The sequence below is a fragment of the Aquarana catesbeiana genome, linkage group LG08 (assembly GCF_042186555.1).
Source record: "Aquarana catesbeiana isolate 2022-GZ linkage group LG08, ASM4218655v1, whole genome shotgun sequence".
In the NCBI taxonomy this organism is placed as follows: domain Eukaryota; kingdom Metazoa; phylum Chordata; class Amphibia; order Anura; family Ranidae; genus Aquarana; species Aquarana catesbeiana.
In genome coordinates, this window is record NC_133331.1 from 243,259,924 (window position 1) to 243,279,074 (window position 19,151).

General features: G+C 43.8%; 1 protein-coding gene across 2 annotated transcripts in view; it reads left to right on the top strand.

Annotated features, from left to right (window-relative positions):
• TMEM132A (transmembrane protein 132A) overlaps nucleotides 1-19,151 on the top strand; it is a 617,882-nt gene that overhangs the window by 397,385 nt on the left and 201,346 nt on the right. For both annotated transcript variants that reach the window (XM_073596966.1, XM_073596967.1), the window contains 2 exons: nucleotides 16,765-17,066; nucleotides 18,152-18,295. In XM_073596966.1, coding sequence (XP_073453067.1) covers nucleotides 16,765-17,066; nucleotides 18,152-18,295 — 446 coding nt within the window. The remainder of the gene's footprint in view (nucleotides 1-16,764; nucleotides 17,067-18,151; nucleotides 18,296-19,151) is intronic.

Below are 19,151 nucleotides of genomic sequence, written 5' to 3' on the forward strand. Positions count from 1 at the left end.
TTGCTGCCGTCATTATGTAATAGGGCGGGCGGCAAGTAGTTAACAACTGAAATTCAGTCCACCACAAAATGGTGGTTGTAATCACCTGAAATTCAGTCCACAATCCTGCAAAACCAGCACAAACCAAGACTTCTTCACTAGAAAACCGAAATTTCTCCCCACAAAAAAAGACTACACAATTGAGACACCAAATGAACACTTAAACGTATACAGTCTAAACACTTTAGGCTATATTGATTAGCGCCTATAGAGGACTAAAATATAGGTTATTTCCCTAACCAATATTTCCAACATAAAACACAAAATGACTCCATACAACCTTGACACCAATTACACACTCAAAGCATACAGTTCCTTATACCAAACACTCAAAGCATACAATTACCTATATCAACCACTTTAGGTTGTATTGGTTAGGACCTATAGAGGACTTCAGTATAGGTTGCCTTCCTAATCAATAGACCTACCTACAATGACAAAACTATAACATACAATTGAAATCCTGTCATTATGCCAAAAGAGAAAAAACAAAATGATTCTTTTGCAAAGCAGAATTTACCTGATACAGCGGACAGAGAAAACAAACTCCTGGCCTCAGCACAACAAAAGATTTCAAAAACTGAAATAAAATTGGTCTTACTAATGGCCAGCTGTTTTGTTGCCCTGGACCCTGGATCCGCTCCCTCCTATCAGTCTGCTGGGAAGGAAGATCTGTTGGCTCTGAAAATCCTGGCTCTCCATGCTGTTGTGGAAATTAATATACGCTATTGCACAATTAACGTCGCTTGCGCTAATTGCACTTTTAGTATCAATAATTTTTATTGAATTTAGTTGACAGAAACAGGAAATCAACAAAATATACAGTACATTGTAAGCAACGTCATCATTATTAACATTAACGTTCCTCGTTTTCCTACACTCCATGCAAACTCGTATTGCATTATGGTCTCACACTAGTATCAATAGTCAAAGCATTAAGTAAGAGGTAGCGTATTATCCTCGTGTTGTTGCACAAGGTTCAATGAGTACCCACTTGTGATCACTCTATTTTGTCGCCGTGGACATTCCACTAGTTGTTTTCATCAAACTACTCACTATGTAGCTATCAATAGTTTATGATACGGAACTGCTAGTATGAACCGGACAACATAACTAGAGAAATAATATCAACATAACCAAAAACATAAGACAGTCAAGGTGATATCTATCCATTTCGTTTGTGATCTAGAATAATGTACCTTCCGCATATATTTCAAGTTTAAACTCTCCGATCGTACCAATCTTTCCATGGATCTCACTGTTTTTTCACCCTTTCATAATACCCTGTAGCTGATGCATGTAGTACTTCATACGATCCATTAGTTTGTGTGATTTGTATTATTTCCGACAATGTAGGGGCATTTATTCCCTTCCAACCTCTTAGGATAGATAATCTGGCAGTCAGCAAAATGTGGGAGATCACCACTCTGTATGGTGAGGGAATAGAATGTAATTTTAAGGACAATAATGCCATCCCTGGAGATGATGATTGTTTTGTGCCTGTGATATCCATCATTAACCCCTCTACTTGGGACCACAATGCTCTCAGTTTGGGACAAAACCAGAGTATATGGATTAGTGTGCCCGTATTTCCACATTCTCTCCAGCAACTTGAAGAGGCACCTGGAAATATTTTTGCTATACGATGTAGGGTAGGGTACCATCTTAATGATATCTTTTGTTGCATTTCCCCTAAATTGGTGCTTTTTGTGGATGTGTGTATAAGGCAAAGTGATTTTTCCCAATTTTGTGGCGTATACTCTTTCCCTAACTCCTGTTCCCATGCTAGCATGGATTGGGTTTTTATACATATATTTTTTTCTTGGAGTCTCGAGTATATTAGTGATATACCTTTGTGTTTGTCTGAATTTGTTTGATAGAATTGCTTCAGTTTTTCGGGTAGTGTTGTGGTTAGGTGAGGGTTCTTTGTTATTAGGTGGACTAATTGTGTGTATTTGTAATGCTCAGTATGAGGTAGTTGATAGTCTTGTTGTAGATTGGAGAATGGCTTTACTGACGGGCCATCCATGATTTCATCTAGGTAATATATTCCCTTTTCATTCCAACCGGATAGGTTGAGGTCTGGGATTATGTGTGTGAATGCTGATATGGGGAATTTCAGTGGTGTCACTATGCCACTCCATTTTTGATAACTGCAAAGGTGCGTCCATGCTCTCACTGATGCTAGTGTAGGAGGGGTAAGTTTTGTGTTTAGTGATTTGTTTTGGTGGGCAGTTAGTAGGAAATCTTTTAAGATTCCCTTTGGGGATTTGTGTACATTCAATGTCCTTCCATAATGTATTGGTGTCTTCTCTCATCCAGTGTTGAAGCTGTGCAAGGATGGTTGCGAAATAGTAATCCTGCAGATGCACATGTCCTATTCCCCCCACTTTTCTATGTTTGATAAATCTACTAAAGGCGCATCTCGCTCTTTTCCCCTGCCATAGGAATTTGTTTATGATAGGTTGTAAGGAATTGAAGTATGAGTTGGGAAGTTGAATTGGCAATGTTCTGAAAAGCTATAGCAGCTGAGTATCTGCATCTTAAAGGCTGCCAGTCTACCAAGCCATGACAGTTCATTGTGGGCTATTGCTTTTAATCTAGCCCCCATTGAATTTAGGAAGGGTGTGTAGTTTGCCGAGATAAGGTCTTCTGTTCTGGGAGTTAGAGTTATACCTAGATATTTGATACCATCTTTTTTACAGATGTAGGGGAATTTTTGTTTCAATTCCTGGCTATCCTTGTCTGAGACTACTAGATTTAGTATGTAGGATTTCGTTTCGTTGATCTTATAGTATGATACTTTGTTAAAGAAAAGTAATGCTTCATGTACAGAGGGAACCTGTCTGGTTCCATTAGTGATTGTAAATGGAGTAGACACAGCACCAGAGATGTAAACTCGTGCCGATGAAGAAGAATAAAGAGCCATTATGGCACTATATATAGGGCCAACAAAACCAAATTTGTTCAATATCAATGCAAGAAATTTCCAATGTATCCTATTGAACGCCTTCTCCACATCCAAAGCGAGGAGCAGACAAGGTGTTCGACGTTCCCCATCCACATGGATAACATTTATCAGACGCCTGGTAGCGTCTGCAGTCTGTCTTCCCTTGGTAAACCCAGACTGATCTATATCAAGAGAAGGCAATATATTCACTAACCACATTGCTAGTAGTTTTGTATATATCTTGATGTCCTTGTTCAGCAAAGATATAGGCCTGAAGTTTTGTGGGGAGTCAGGTTCCTTTCCTGGTTTCGGTAAAGCTACTATTAAAGCCTGTAACATCTCTGGAAGGAATGAGGAAGAGGCAACAGCAGAGCTAAACATCCTTACCAAATGTGGTATTAAGGTGTCCTGGAATGTCTTATAATATTCTCCCGTGAACCCATCAGGTCCGGGGGATTTGTTTGTTGGTAGAGATAGTATAACTTTCCTCACTTCTTCATTTGTAATGGGAGAGTTTAGGTCTGTGAGATGCTCCTGAGTGATCTTGGGGAGAGAACTTTTTTAAAGAAATTTTTTAATAAACTCTGGTGTCGTTTTTAATGTTGTAGAGTGAGCTGTAATATTGGCTGAAGGCATCCGCTATATGTTGTGGGTGGTATTGTTTGATGTGTGTAGTGGGGTGTTTTATAAAGGGGTTCTGTATCTATGGCCTTTAAGTTTATTGGCCAGTAGTTTCTCTGCTCTGTTGCCGCTGGTGTAGTAGGATAATTTGAGTCTCCTGGTGGCCTTTTCGAAGTCATCCATAAACAGGAGTCTCAGATCATTGCGAAGGTGTTTTAATGTTTCAGTTAGTTTATGGAAGGTATGTATCATGTTTTGTTTCTCAATTTGATCTATTTGGGAGACCTGTGATTCAACGTGCTGCTGCCTCCTCCTCTTGTCTCTAGCCCCTTGTTGGAGCAAGATTCCCCTTGTGAACGCCTTATGTGCATTCCATACGGCAAAAGGGCAAGAGACTGAGTCTTGATTGTACTCAAATACTGTATTTATTGACGTATAACACTCACTTTTTCACCCTAAAAATTGGGTGCAAATAGCACGTGCGTGTTTTACGCCAATACTTCAATTTTAGATGCTTCGGAGGGGACAGGGAGGGGGGCGGGACGAGCGCTGTCAGATTACATACAGGAGAATTTCATGTTTACTTGGCGGCCTCTGTAAAAGGAAGTCCCCTCTCCTGGGCCGCCCCCCTCCCTGTCCCCTCTAGGCTGCAGATGGGCATCGATCAGGCTGCACTGATGGCAATGGTGAGGCTGCTGCATTGATGGCAATGGCGAGGCTGCTGCATTGATGTGGACTGATGAGGTTGCATTGATGGGACTTGAGGCTGCAGATGGGCATTGATGAGGCTGCAGATGGGCATTGAAAAGCCTGTATTGATGGCAATGGTGAGACTGCAGATGGGCACTGACCCTTATTTTGCTTCAAAGTTCCTTATTTAAATGTTTTTTTTTTCCTGAAACTTCCCTTTTAAAATTAATGTGCGTGTTATACACCTGTGTGCGTTATACGCCGATAAATACAGTAATTCTATAATTTGTTTTCAATCTTAGTTTATTTTCAAAAGTAAGAACACAAAGAATATAACAGAAAAATACCATTCTTTACAGTTTGGCAACACATATAGTATACATAGAATAGTGAGGTGTACTTTACCCATGTATAAACAGGAGTGATCATTTTAACATACAGCTTTCGGTGAACTACTGGTATATCATATTGTATATTGAAATCTTTATTCTAAGAGAGGAATAATATACGGGTGGGGGCCAACATATAATGAACCTTGTAGTTTCGCGGGTTGGTGTTATCTGAGGGTTCCCTCTCAACGAATTAGACTGCTGTAGAAGTCTTTTATTCACCTATTATAGATAATCAAGTCATTTAGCTAGTCCAAAGATATGATCTTTAACTATATATGTGAGTGGTCGGTTCAGTACTTAACAAAGAGGAGACAGAAAAAGTCAGAAATAAGAACGTGAGTAGAAGTGTGGGATGGTACCTGAGGCACCAGGCACTCCAGCATGGCTAATCGGCGGGTAAGGGTGGGGTATCTCTGACCCAAAGGGAAAACTCATCAGAATAGCGAAACATGGACCATGAGGTCCAGGTGGCGGTAAACTGCTCCTCCTTTCCCACTTCCTCCGCCAACAGGCGCTCCAGATCTCTTATCTGGTCCACTTCAACCACCCATTCTCCCAAGGAAGGCACATCTGTCGTTTTCCAATGTCGGGGGATCACTGTCCTAACTGCTGCCAGAAAGTGGCGCAGTACATCTTTTTTAATCGACTTGAGGGGGCCTGGGAGTATAGATAATAGGGCTATCTCTGGTGTGGGTTTGATTGATGTCGCCATCAGCCTGCTGTAAAGATCAAAGACCTTTTGCCATAGTTTCCAGATTGGAGGGCAAGCCCACCAGATGTGAAGCATTGTCCCGCTAGAGGACAGGCATCTCCAACACACGTCTGTCAAAGAGGGGTTAAACTTTTTAATATCTACTGGGCATCTGTACCACCTCGTTAATAATTTAAACCCTTTTTCTTGGTTCTTGGTTGCCAGGGAAATCCTATGCGTTAGGATAAAGCTTTTTTGCCAATCAGTGGGGGAGATGGAGTGTTGCAGCTCCGCTTCCCATTTCTGTGTATATGTTGGAAGGTCAGGGGCATATTCGTTCAGTAGTAGGGAATACAACAGTGATACTACATGTATTGGTGGGTCTGGTTGTAAAAGCAGTTCGTCAAAGTCTGATGGGTCGGCCAGTATCTCTGAGATGGATGAGAAAGTGCGTATGTATGACGTTATTTGACCCCTTTGTAACCACATTGTTGAGGTCCCTAATTCCGTCCGAGAGGGTATGTCCGTTCTCAAGGATGGGTCAGCGCGTAAGACCTGTGCTAAACGTCTATGGCTATCCCTACTCCAGGGTCCAAATCTTAACTTGTTCGCTGCTGGGGGGAAAGCCGGAGTCCCGAAGAGAGGGGTCATTGGGCCCTGGATTTTAGACAATTTACTCGCTGAGATCATGCGGTCCCAAATCTGGAGAGTTTGGCGAGTAAGAGCAGTGCAGAATAAGCCGTCCCCACGCCCAGCCATAGGGGTCCATGGCAGGGCGCAAAGATCAGCCTCATTAAGATATTTCTCTAGTTGAACCCAAAGTTTGGAGGAAGAGTGGTGGAACCAATCCACTATACGCACGAGTACCGCTGCCTTATGGTATATAGAGGCATCTGGGACCCCCGCACCCCCCCTGACTTTCGGGAGAATCATTGTGTCATGTTTTATCCTGGGGCGACGTCCCTGCCATATAAATTTAGAGAAGATCTGACGGAGCCTTTTGAAGAACGAGGTGGGGATATAGATAGGAATGGTCTGGAAAAGGTATAAGAATCGAGGGAGAACATCCATCTTCAAGACATTCACCCTACCCAGCCAGGAGAGCTGTTTAGAGGCATATGTGGTCAGATCCGCTTGAGTTCTGGTAAGTAAAGGGGTGAAGTTGCTGGAGAATAGTTGGGATGAGACTGTTGGAATATGGATTCCTAGATAGCGGATAGATGTGGAGCTTGTCTTAAAAGGGAAGGAAGTCGTAAGCTGTTGTAGAACCGCTGTTGGGAGTGAAATGTTGAGGATTTCTGACTTATTTAGATTAACTTTAAAATTACTAACCTCTCCATACCTCTGAAACTCCTGCATAATGGAGGGTAGAGAAATTTGTGGTTGGGTTACAAATATGAGTAGATCATCAGCAAATAGGGCAATTTTAGTGTGTAGTGGGCCTACTCTAACGCCATGTATGGCCGGATTGTTTCTAAGGGCAATGGCTAGGTGTTCCATGACAATTACATAAAGAATGGGGGACAAGGGGCACCCCTGCCGCGTTCCGTTGTGTATAGTAAACTTAGGGGATAGGGAGCCGTTTAGTCTAATCCTAGCGGAAGGAGATGTGTAGAGGGACATTATTCTGGAGATCATGTTTTGGCCTAGACCTAGTTGTTGTAATGATAAGCGGAGAAATTGCCAGTCGACACGGTCGAAGGCTTTTTCCGCATCGACTGTGAGAAGGCACAATGGGATATTGTGGGCCCGAGCATAATCAGCAATGAGGAGTGTTTTTAGGGTGTTGTCACGCGCCTCCCTTCCACTCACAAAGCCAACCTGATCTAGGTGTATTAAACGGGGTAACAATGGTTGCAACCTATTAGCTAAAATTTTTGCGTACACCTTTAGATCTACTCCTATTAGCGAAATAGGTCGGTAATTAGCGCAAACATTCAGGTCTTTGTCTGGTTTGGGGATGAGGGTAATATGTGCCTCTAAGGTTTGTGGTGGGAACACTGATCGTTCAGAGATGGAGTTAAATACTTTTGTCAAGAAGGGAGTAAGAAGGGTAGCAAATTGTTTATAGAATTTCGGAGTAAAGCCATCAGGACCCGGGCTTTTACCAGATGGGGTAGAAGTAATGGCGCGGGCAACCTCGTCTTCCGAAATCGGGGCCTCAAGGTCCTCTATCGTCTCGCCATCTAGAGTGGGTAATGCAGTTTGCTCGATGTATAAGGCTTGTGTTTCCGCTATAGTGAGGGGAGGATCAGTGGAGCTCGCTGCAGGTATATTATATAGGGATTGATAAAAGTCCCGGAACACCTGTCCCATCTCGGAAGGTGATGAGACAGTTTTCCCAGAGCTGTCCCGTATATGAGGTATAAAGGAGTTAGGTTGTTTGGTGTGGAGGGTGCGAGCCAGGGATCTACCACATTTATCTCTAAATTTATATTGATGAAAAGCTAGTTTGTTCGCAAACGTGCGGGCTGATGCCTCATATAACTCTCTAAGCTGGGTGCGAGCAGAAGAAACCTCCGTAAGCAGTTCAACCGTCGGGGAGCGTTTATGAGTAGTTTCTAGTGTCCTTAGCTTATGTACTGCCGTAACTATCGCAGTTGAACGTTCTTTTTTCATGCGAGCACCCATCTGAATAAACCTACCCCGTAATACCGCCTTCAATGCTTCCCATTTCATGGGTGGTGAGGTGTCATCAGATGTGTGATCTGTGAAAAAGTTTGATATCGTCTCTGCTATCTGTGTTTCAAACCCTGGTTCAGTCAAGAGAGAGTCATTTAACCTCCATGTCCATTCTTTTATTGGTGTAGAGGGGATTGTAAGCGTCAGGAATATGGGTGAGTGGTCGGACCAAACCATAGGGTCTATTTCACAATTGGGGGACCAATCTAAGCAGCCGTGCTCGACTAAAAAATAATCTATACGACTGTATGATTGGTGGATGTTGGAGAAGTGTGTGTAGTTTCGTGAGTCCGGGTACAGTATTCGCCATACGTCTATGAGATGCATATTGTAGATGGTACGTTTTAGGGCCCGTATTTTTGGAAAGGATATAGACGAACGGGATGTCGATGAATCCAAAAGTGGATCCAGGGGAGTATTGAAGTCCCCTCCGAGTATGAGCTTGCCCTCCGTGAAACCCGCCAAAATCTTTAGGTATTGCAAGGCTGATGGGACTTGGTGTGTGTTAGGCAAGTATACGTTGGCAATTGTAAATTTAGTCCCCCATAATAAAATTTTTACAAAGACATACCTGCCTTGGGGGTCCGTCACCTGATCAAGCAGCTCAATAGGGAGTGTTTTATGAAACGCAATAGATACTCCTTTAGATTTTTGTGTCGGGTTGGTACTGTGTATCCATCTATTGAAATATCTATTGGAGCAGGAAGGAGTGGAGTCAGAATGGAAGTGGGTCTCCTGCAGCAAGAGTATGCTGACCTGTCTTTTGTGCATCTGATATAGAATTTGCCCACGTTTCGACGCTATGTTAAGTCCGTTTACATTATACGAACAAAGTTTCAGGTGTGGGCGCAAAGTCACCGTGTGAGCCATGCTGGAGTGCCAAAAGCTGTAAAAGGGAGAAAGTATTAAGATATGGAGGAAAGGTATAGGGAGCAGGAAAGAAAAAGAAAGAAGAGATGAAGAAAAAGATAAACAGACAAAGGAGGGGAAGAGAGGGAGGGGAGGAAGAAAAATGAAAGCAGCGTGAGGATAATGGAAGAAATACGATATAAATGAAAAGACACCTAAAAAGATGTGTCTGGAAAACTAATGTGTCCGCGAACGCAGAACACTGCGTGAAAATTCACGTTTTAGGCACAAACCGTGCCTGTCCTATTGTGGGGGAAAAGTCGAGATGAATGGGTCTGAGCCGTGTTCCCGACAGCATATCAGGCATGCAAGTAGTATGTGTGGCACACTTGATATTTAAAACGAGTGTGGGGCATAAGGCAGCTTAACCACAACAAATGATAACAATCAACCAAGTGTGTGCATTGGATTTAAATAAGTAACCCTGAGGTATATATAAAACTATTGCATTGTCTCATGTATATAAAGAAAGTTATTGCGCCAAGACAATTGGGTGGGTATATGGAGGGCAGGGAGAGTGGGGGATCCCTCCATGGGGGCAATCCTCTGCTCCATGTGTAACGTCCTTTAAACCCTATATTCTCTGTAGCAGAGACCGAGTAAAACCGGGTACCAAACCCCCCTCCGAGGAAGGTATCCCCCCACTCCCGCTACACCTCCCCCACTGCATATATCATCATGGGAAGGTGAGAGGAATCAATCTGAGACAATGCAAAACATCTTTAGAAAAACGTCAGATAAAAAGGAAAAAAGAAAAACACAAAAACATAGCATTGGTAGACATTCGCATTACCTGACGCTCTTCATAATGAGAGGCATAAGATTGACTCCAATCTATGTTCTCACCCGAACCCCAGCCAAATTGTAAATTGGCAAAGAGCAGGGAAAGAACCAGTGGAGACAAAACAAGCCATCAGTCTCTAATTAACTGTTGAGTTAATCTTCTGGGGAAGTAGGTCTTCTTATCCCTGGGCCAGAGGAAACTGATCTGGACCTAGGACGTCTGCGGCGCTGTGGAAGTGGACCAAGTCCCACCTGGCCTGATCTATCCTCTGGAGGGTCTAACCAGTTCAAAACTTCCACTGGATCTTGTTCGATAAAGAGGAAAAAGTCGGGCAGTTGGTCTGGATCAGAGAGCGTAAACCTGTTGCCGCCCCGTGTCACCTTGATGCTGAAGGGGTGACCCCATGTATAGGTAGCTCCAGCTTGCCGTATAAGGTCAAGTAGAGGGCGCACCACTCTACGCATATACAGCGTATTGCGAGATAAGTCAGGGTATAGGTGAATAGGGGCACCAAAGAAGTCAACAGGACCCAAGTTCCATGCCTTTCGCATGATCTCTTCTTTTAAAGCGTAATAGTGGACCCGACATAGAACATCGCGGGGGCGACCATCTCGGGCCCCCCCTGGTCCTCCTACTCTGTGAACACGATCCAGTTCAATTGGTGATGTTGCCTCTCTTCCCAGTGCTTTATTGAGGATAGTTATGACAGTGGGTTTCAATTCTGCTCCAGATGTTGCCTCCGGTATGCCTTGCAGTCTAATGTTATTTCTGCGACTGCGATTTTCGCTGTCTTCTATGCGGAGTTGCTGGTGACGTATGCGCCTAAGATGTGTCGCGGATGAGGATTCAAGGGCTGTTATACGTGCCTCGTGGTCATCCTGAGCCGTGGTTAAGACCGATACTGCTTCCTCGTTAGCTGTGACTTGTTGCCTCAGGGCGTTCAGCTCCACGTGGAGGGAATCTTCCATTTTGCTTGCCCAGGATTCGAAATCCATTCTGAAGGCAGAGAGGAGGGCAGCAGCTTCCGATCTAATGGGTTCTCCTGATAGGGAATGCGTAGCAGACTGGGATTCCCCGGTGCCTGTGTCGGACGATGAGACTGACCTTGTGGAGGAGGCTGAGGGCTCTCCCGTAGAATTCTGAAGTCTCTCATTATTGTCCTCTGCCGTGTGAGCTGCTGCTGAGGCGGGAGGCTTGGTCTTCCCCGGGTTGCGGCCGGGTGCCATCTTGTCTTTGGGAGTTCGGGGATCAATCGGCGTAGTTCTAAGTAGATACCTCTGTATGGTGCCTTGTTGGGGGTCGGTAAGCTCCGTGGAGTGTGAGCTAGCTGCCGCCATGTATTATGTGGGTGTGCTATGCTATGTAAATAGCCTGTAGCTGTCGGGATAGCACGGGACTCAGGGGTGCGGGTCTTCAGCCATCCATAGTTAGTCTCTCTCCATCAAAACCTATCTTCCACGGAGATGAGGGGGACCGGGGAGGGCGACCAGGCCTGCGGGAGCAGCGGTGTCACCCTATTAACATGGGCGCAAGGCTGGGACACCGTATGGGTTCAAGGGGGAGAGCACCGTCCAGCCAGGGCACAGTTTCTGATAGTGCGGGCCCGTCTTGTAAGCTAGGCCGCAAGATGGTAAGATGGCGGCCGTCACTGGAAGTCTCTAGTGTTACCGGGGTCAGCGATGGGTCTGAGCTGGCTATAAACTTGTCAGATATGCCCAGGGGGGGCCACTTTAAGTGAGGGTGAATTATATGACCCCCTTACCTCCGGTCGTGGCGCCAAGATGCGGTGATGCTGGGGGCCTCACAGGCCTCGGGCCTGCCGCAAGCATCCAGTGCCTGCTTTCTCTGCCTTGTCTGGTGTCCCCTCCGCTCCGGATACAGCCCTCCCGGCCCCAGGGCCCCCGATCGCCCTCCGCGGCACCCGAGACCGGGGATTCTGTGTGTCTCGTAGGCCGCAAGATGGCGGCCGGCGTCTGTGGAGTGAGGCCGGCCGCGGCCCGAAAACAAGCAATCCGTCAGCCAATCTACTTAAATATTCTCAGGGAAGGACTCCTCCAGTGCCCAGTGGCTACCAGGTAGGCTTTGGGGCAGCTTTTGATGTCTGTGGAGGCCGGATGGCTGTAGATTGTAGAAGGCCGGCCGCGGCCTGAAAACAAAGTAGTCCGCCGGCTAATCTGCTCCAATGTCCTCAGTAAAAGGCTCTCCTAGTGCCCAGTGGTTATTAGATAGGCTTTGGGGCAGCTTTTGATGTCTGTGGAGGCCGGATGGCTGTAGATTGTAGAAGGCCGGCCGCGGCCTGAAAACAAAGTAGTCCGCCGGCTAATCTGCTCCAATGTCCTCAGTAAAAGGCTCTCCTAGTGCCCAGTGGTTATTAGATAGGCTTTGGGGCAGTTTTTGATGTTTCAATTCTATAATTTGTTTCGCTATGTGATATCTGGTAGAATCATCCTGAAATAATCTAGGGTTAGCCCTCCACACAAAAGCAGGTCTGTGCGTGGAAGGGTCGCCCACCACCAATTTCACCGAGGCATGGTCCAATCAGGTAATATTATTAATTTTAGCTGTTTTACATTTGAATAGTGCCCTTTTGTCCACCAAAAACAGATCAATTCTGCTATAGGATTTATGGATATTGGAAAAAAATGAGTAGTCCCGTTTGTTAGCATTAATGCATCTCCATGCATCATATAGCTCATAGGACTGTAGTGCAGCCTTCAGAGATGGTGGAGAACGTATTGGCTTGGCTGTCGAGTCTATTGTCGGATTTGGGGTAACATTTAAGTCCCCGCATATCACCAATAGTCCTTTTTGTATCTTACGTATTTTCTGCATTGTCTTGTGGAAGAATTTTATTTGCCTGGTATTAGGTGCATATACGTTGACGATCGTGTAGGTGATGGAGTTGATGTCACAAATCAAAATTATAAATCTCCCTTGTGGATCACAGATAGTCTCATGGGTTTTGAAAGCTACTGTGTCTCTTATTGCTATCATCACTCCTTTCCGTTTAGTTTCCGCGTTGGCATTAAAAATGAATGGAAACTTGGGGTGGGTGCATTTAGGTGGTGATGGGGCACAAAAGTGTGTTTCTTGGACACATAGTATGTCACTTTTGTGTTGGAGAGCCTCCTTCCAGAGGGATCTTCTCTTCACTGGGTGATTGAGTCCTTTAGCATTAATTGTTAAAAAATGAATAGCCATTTTGGGAATTGTATAAGTGATGTGTGGTTGATGTCTTGCAGATACCGCTTACTGTTAGCAGGGTCACGTTCCTTGTCCGATAGAAGAATGGAGCCTGGGATCTTCTTGGTGGCCATGTTGATTTCTCAAGTACGATTCTGGTCGGTACAGTAAAATGATGGCCACTCTTGACTGTTAAAAGTAAAAAAAAGTAAACCTCTGAACAGAATGTGAAAAAAGCAGAGGCTGTCAGCCTAACAGTGGTAGGAAGAAGATGGGTGTGGCGCATAGCCACTCAATATATTTAGTGGGGAGAAAGGTGGTCTTCAAGACCAATAAAAGGAGAACAGTTCAAGTCGGAGAAGACTCCTCCTCAGCGGGTGTTAGTGCTTTTGTCTGTAACCTGGGCCCAGGTTATTTATGAGAACATGCGTTCTTATGATTGACAGTATGCCAATTTGATTCTTGGGTGGTGTTGTTGCCGTTGTAACGTGATGGTGTAGTCGGTTCAGGTATGATGCCCCATGTTTTCAATAGTGCCATGCCTTTGGCCACTGAATCCATTATGTGCTCTTTGCCGTCCTTAGTGACAATTAGTTTAATAGGAAATACCCATTTGTAGCTTAGCTTATGGTTTCTAAGTGCCTTGGTAATGGTATTTAAGTTCCTGCGTTTCTGGAGGGTGTACTGGGATAAGTCAGCATAAAACTGCAAGTCGTTGTATGGTGATGGTATCTGCTCTCTATGGCGGGAAACTGACATAAATTTTTCTTTTGTGTGGTAAAAATGGAGTCGCATAATGACATCACGGGGGACACTAACAGGGAGATGTGTGGGCTTAGGGAGGCAGTGAATTCTATCCACAGTAAAATCGAGTGCTGAAAGTTCTGGTAACACTGTAGTAAAGAGCTGGGAAACATAGTTATGCAGGTCTTGCTGCAGTACAGATTCTGGAATTCCTCTTATTTTAACATTGTTCCTCCTGGCCCTGTCCTCCATGTTCGCCATTTTGGCTTTAATGCTGTCTGTCATCCTCATTGCTTTCGTTTGCATCTACTAATGCATTGATAGTAGTGGCAAACTCCCCCATTTTATTCTCCACGTGTGTCACTCTGCCTGAAACTACCTGCAAGTCTCTGCTAACTGTGTGCATACAAGATACCATATCAGAGTGTAAAGAACTCCTCAGGGACACCAGCATTTCCTTGAGCACAGTGTCTATGACCGGCTGGTTGTTGGTGGGGAAGTGCTCTATGGAGTCTGGCAGCTACCTAGTGTCATCCCATGATTCATGGGCAGAGCTCACCTCATGATCTTCATCCGCAGCATCCATTTTTACTCGTGATTTCTCTGGGCTTGCAGAAGATGGTGTAGCTGGAGATGATTGCGATCCTTTTGGTGGGCTGCATCTTTTTTGTAATTTCCCTTTCTGAGAGAAGCTCTGTGAAGGTCTGGAGGCTGGCGTGGATATCACGCCGGCGCCATTTTGCCTAGGCTTCAGCGGGAAGAATTCGGTCAGCTTCTGGGGATGGAACCCCTCTGCCTTCAATCTCGGCATGACGGTACCTTGATCCCCTGGTTTAGGCGATCTAGAACGCCCATTTTGTGTGCCTGATTGGGGCCCTGGTGGTCCGGTATGTGCCGCTGTTTGCCCGATGTGGTCGGAGCTCTGCTATTCCGCGGCCATCTTGGTCTCCGGCTAGCTCCGCCCCCCATAAGCGCACTTTTCAGGCATTCCTTTAAACAGTAGGTGTTTTACAAAACTCAATCAATGAAAATGCATGTGTATATTCAAAAAGAACGACTAGGGGAGTGTCTGGGTGTGCCCATGCAGACCAGTGTGCACAATTTCCCACCCTTTGAACGTGAAAACCATGCTTCTACAGTTAACAAAGGAACCCATGTGTAGTGAGACTGGCGCCTAAGAAATCGTGAATGCTGTTCCGACCAAGCTCACACACACATTCCCGCTTCTACCATTGGCATGAATCCTTATTCTGCATTGTTGTCGTAATCGTTTTGGGGGAATGACTGACCCCCGAGGACATCGGTATCTGTTCCAGTCCCTTTGCTGAATACTTCAGGATACTTCGAACTGTTCCTGCTGCACCAAGATTTCCGTTATCTATGCCTGTTTGATCTGGTGTCGCTGACATCCAGGTCCACCGGTTCTGGTAAGAGTACGCATTCATTTTCTTCTGTGATATTTGCTGTCGAGATTACACCTCGTGTTCCTGACTTCTTGTATCAAGAACATTTCAGTCAGCTGTGCCTTTGGCCCCTACATGAACATTTTTTCACTTGTGGTTTACGCACCACCTTTTGGGACTGACCCATTCGTGATTCATCACTTATTTTATTGTTTATTGGGACTTCTTCACCTTTTGATTGTATCTCCCATTCATATGTTCTTTATATGTTTTTTATATATTTACACTGTTTTTTCACTAGCGCTACATTTCTACACACTTCTATTTATGAATTTTTGTCACATTCGTATGTAGCTGCTTTGTTCTTAGTTTTTTTTAAGATGGCGCATTAACTTTTTCATAATTATACGTCGACTTTTCATGTGTCTTGCACTGAGGGAAGGCTTCCGTCGGGGCACTCTGCCATAAAGCCCCGACTGGTGGAGGGCTGCAGTGATGGTTGACTTTCTACAACTTCTCTCATCTCCCGACTGCATCTCTGGAGCTCAGCCACAGTGATCTTTGGGTTCTTCTTTACCTCTCTCACCAAGGCTCTTCCCCCCCGATAGCTCAGTTTGGCTGGACGACCCGCTCTAGGATGGGTTCTGGTCGTTCCAAACGTCTTCCATTTAAGGATTATGGAAGCCACTGTGCTCTTAGGAACATTAAGTGCAGCAGAAATTTTTTGTAACCTTGGCAAGATCTGTGCCTTGCCACAATTCTGTCTCTGAGCTCTTCAGGCAGTTCCTTTGACCTCTTGATTCTCTTTTGCTCTGACATGCACTGTGAGCTGTAAGGTCTTATATAGACAGGTGCGTGGCCTTACTAATCAAGTTCAATCAGTATAATCAAACACAGCTGGACTCAAATGAAGGTGTAGAACCATCTCAAGGATGATCAGAAGAAATGGACAGCACCTGAGTTAAATATATGAGTGTCACAGCAAAGGACATTTGTCACAGCAAATACTTAGGACCATGTGATATTTAAGTTTTTCTTTTTTAATAAATAGGCAAAAATGTCAACAATTCTGTGTTTTCTGTCAATATGGGGTGCTGTGTGTACATTAATGAGGAAAAAAAATGAACTTAAATGATTTTAGCAAATGGCTGCAATATAGTGTGAAAAATTTAAGGGGTCTGAATACTCTCCATCCCCACTGTACATGTTTATTTTTACTAAATTTGCAAAGGTTTCAAACAAACTTCTTTCACGTTGTCATTATGGGGTATTGTTTGTAGAATTTTAAGGGAAAATAATGTATTTAAATGATTTTGGAATAAGGCTGTAACATAACAAAATGTGAAATAAGTGAAGCCCTGTGAATACTTTCCGGATGCACTGTATTACTGTATTTCCCTTTTGCATAAAGAATATAATATTGTTAAAGGGGGGGGGGGGGGAGATGAGGCTGTTTCTTAAATCAGTGCCTCTTTTTCAGATCAGTTGAGGTTAAGATGATTGAGGTGAAGATCCATGAACCCTATAATCAGCATTAAATTATATGATATAATACATTTTGCTTTACATTTTTTTATTTTCTTGTTTGAAATGTACTAACCATAACTTACTGTACTTATCAATAAAACAATGCCAATATCCTTTCATTTCAATGTTCTTTTTTCTGTTCTTTACAGACTTCACTTGATGTGTGTATTGTGGAGCTTCACTTTTCTTCTTCCTGGTTTTCTCTTCCGTCCCTCCCTGTAAATGTGACCCTGAATTATTCTGCATCTGAAGAATGCAAATATTATGAAGAAAGATCAGAGATTGCTGGGATGGTTCATCTTGTGGGTGTGAACACACCAAAAGTTCAGAGGGTTAGCGTTGGGGACTTTATGACAATTACTTTACCTGACCAGACTTTGTTACCTGGAGAGGTATTTACGGCATCAATAAGCCTCCGGCAAAACTGGACACAACCTATCTTTAGCCTTAGGTGAGGAGTTGGATTTGCTTTATTAAAAGTTGTATAAAATAAGTTTTTAGCAGCATTCAGATTGCTAGTTTCATTTTAAAATAAGTAATTCAAAACCTTATTGGTTAAAGCAGAGTTCCAGTCATTTTTGTGTTTATTAAAAGTCAGCAGCTCCAAAAAGTGTAATTGCTGACTTATAATAAACACACACTCACCTGTCCCATGATCCAGCGATGCAGCCACCCAAACCCTCAGTTCTCTCCCTTGCCTCTCCCTGGCACTGGCATCACAAGTGTGGGCACCCCACTGTGACAGCTTGCGGCTTCACAGCTAGGTGCGCGCTGAGCCTCCTTAATGGCCAGGCAATCTTCTGGGACCTGTGAGGTGTCCCAGAAGATTCCAGGGAGGAAGGGGGAGAGAACTTCCACTCGAGTCACCTAGGCGGCCTGAGCAAAAGTGGGAGCTGGGTACCTGTCAAAACTAGGTACCCACTCCCCCCCAAAAAAATGACTTGCCAAATGTGGCATATAAGGGGGTGAGGAGTCCTTAAAGGGGAACTTCCACTTTTGAGTGGAACTCTGCTTTAATTCAGGCATCAGTTTTACTTTTGCTCCATTTCTTATAATTTTGTCAATAAAGGGTGAACGCAGCCAATTTGTTGTCATAACAAAGAAACATGATGTGCTAATTTAGACCGAATAGATGAGATATCAGGAAGACCAGTAGGTTAATACTCTGCAATAAAAGTTACAAAATGAAGGATGTTATGCATAGATCTGTAGTTTCTTAAAAGTGATTCTTTTTTTTTTTTTCTCCTCTGTTAAAGACCTTGAGAAATGAAAAGGGGTTCAGTCATATACGTGTCCAGTTTTTTTCAAACTTCTTATGACTGTAATGAATTTTAAGTAACAAACTCCCAGGCAAGCATATGTTATCCTTATAAATTTTGACATTCTGGCTTACAAACACTACATATGGTCCTCTAGACAAATAGACATAGTGATTTCTGTTTGGCAAGGTTTTTTTAAAGTGCAATATTGGAATGGTTCCTGTTGGGTAGCATCAGTTAGGTTTGAATTTACAAAATTATTTTTAAAATATTACAGGGTACGGTGCCGTACTGGATTGGAGCTTCTCTTTGCTCGGTCTGCTGCTCCAAATACTTGGGCAATAAAAACAGAGACACAGAAAGGAGCGAAACATCACACCATTATAGGACACTTTACTCATAGAGGATCTTCAGAGCGCAGGTGAGAAAATAGAATACATTTTAATTCAGCCAAATCAACCAGAAAGCATTCTTTTTTGTTTGGTCCTCTAGTCTTGCTGACTACGTAATGCATATTTGCGGAAGCATAAAGGATGAACTTCACCCACAAGATGCTCATATGCATTAATGGACAGCCTGTAGGCTCCTAGTATAGTGATCCAGCTGTCAAAGATCGATCCTGGTCTCCAGTAGTGATCAGGAGCCAGCAGGGTGGGTGATCAGGCAGGTAAAGGGACATCAGGCTGAGCGTAAAGGGGTTGATATCTTTGCTGGTTTATAACAGATTACCAAGTATAATTGTAATAGTTATGATTTTTTTGTCATTTGAGTTTATTAGCAATATTATATTTAAAATGCCTGCTGACAAATTACAAGACATTGTTTTGTTAGGCTGTTCTACATCAGTAATTACATTTTTGTACTTTCTATGTCTTTTCATCTTCTATTTGCTTGGGATGCAGCAAATGAGTTGTATCGCGGCAGTGGGAAAGACTATGTCACCATAAATCATGGCTACATCATGAGCATATGTAATAGAAAAGTAGAGGAGTGCAGCTTGTAATGTAATAATGATGACTGTGATAGAGACTTTCCCACTGTGCCTTTGTACTATATTAGCACAAAGCCGTGCACACAGCAAAATTATTACAGCAAATTGTAATCCACACTATTAAAAGCATAAAACATCTATCCTAATTGTACGGTACAGGAGGGTATTCATAGACCATGGGTTATGTCCCACTCCCTTAAAGTGTTAGGGCTGTGCCTATGGTGTATCCATATAACACCGCCTACTTCGTGAGCAAAAAAGCTAATGTCCTTGGCTGATGGACCTG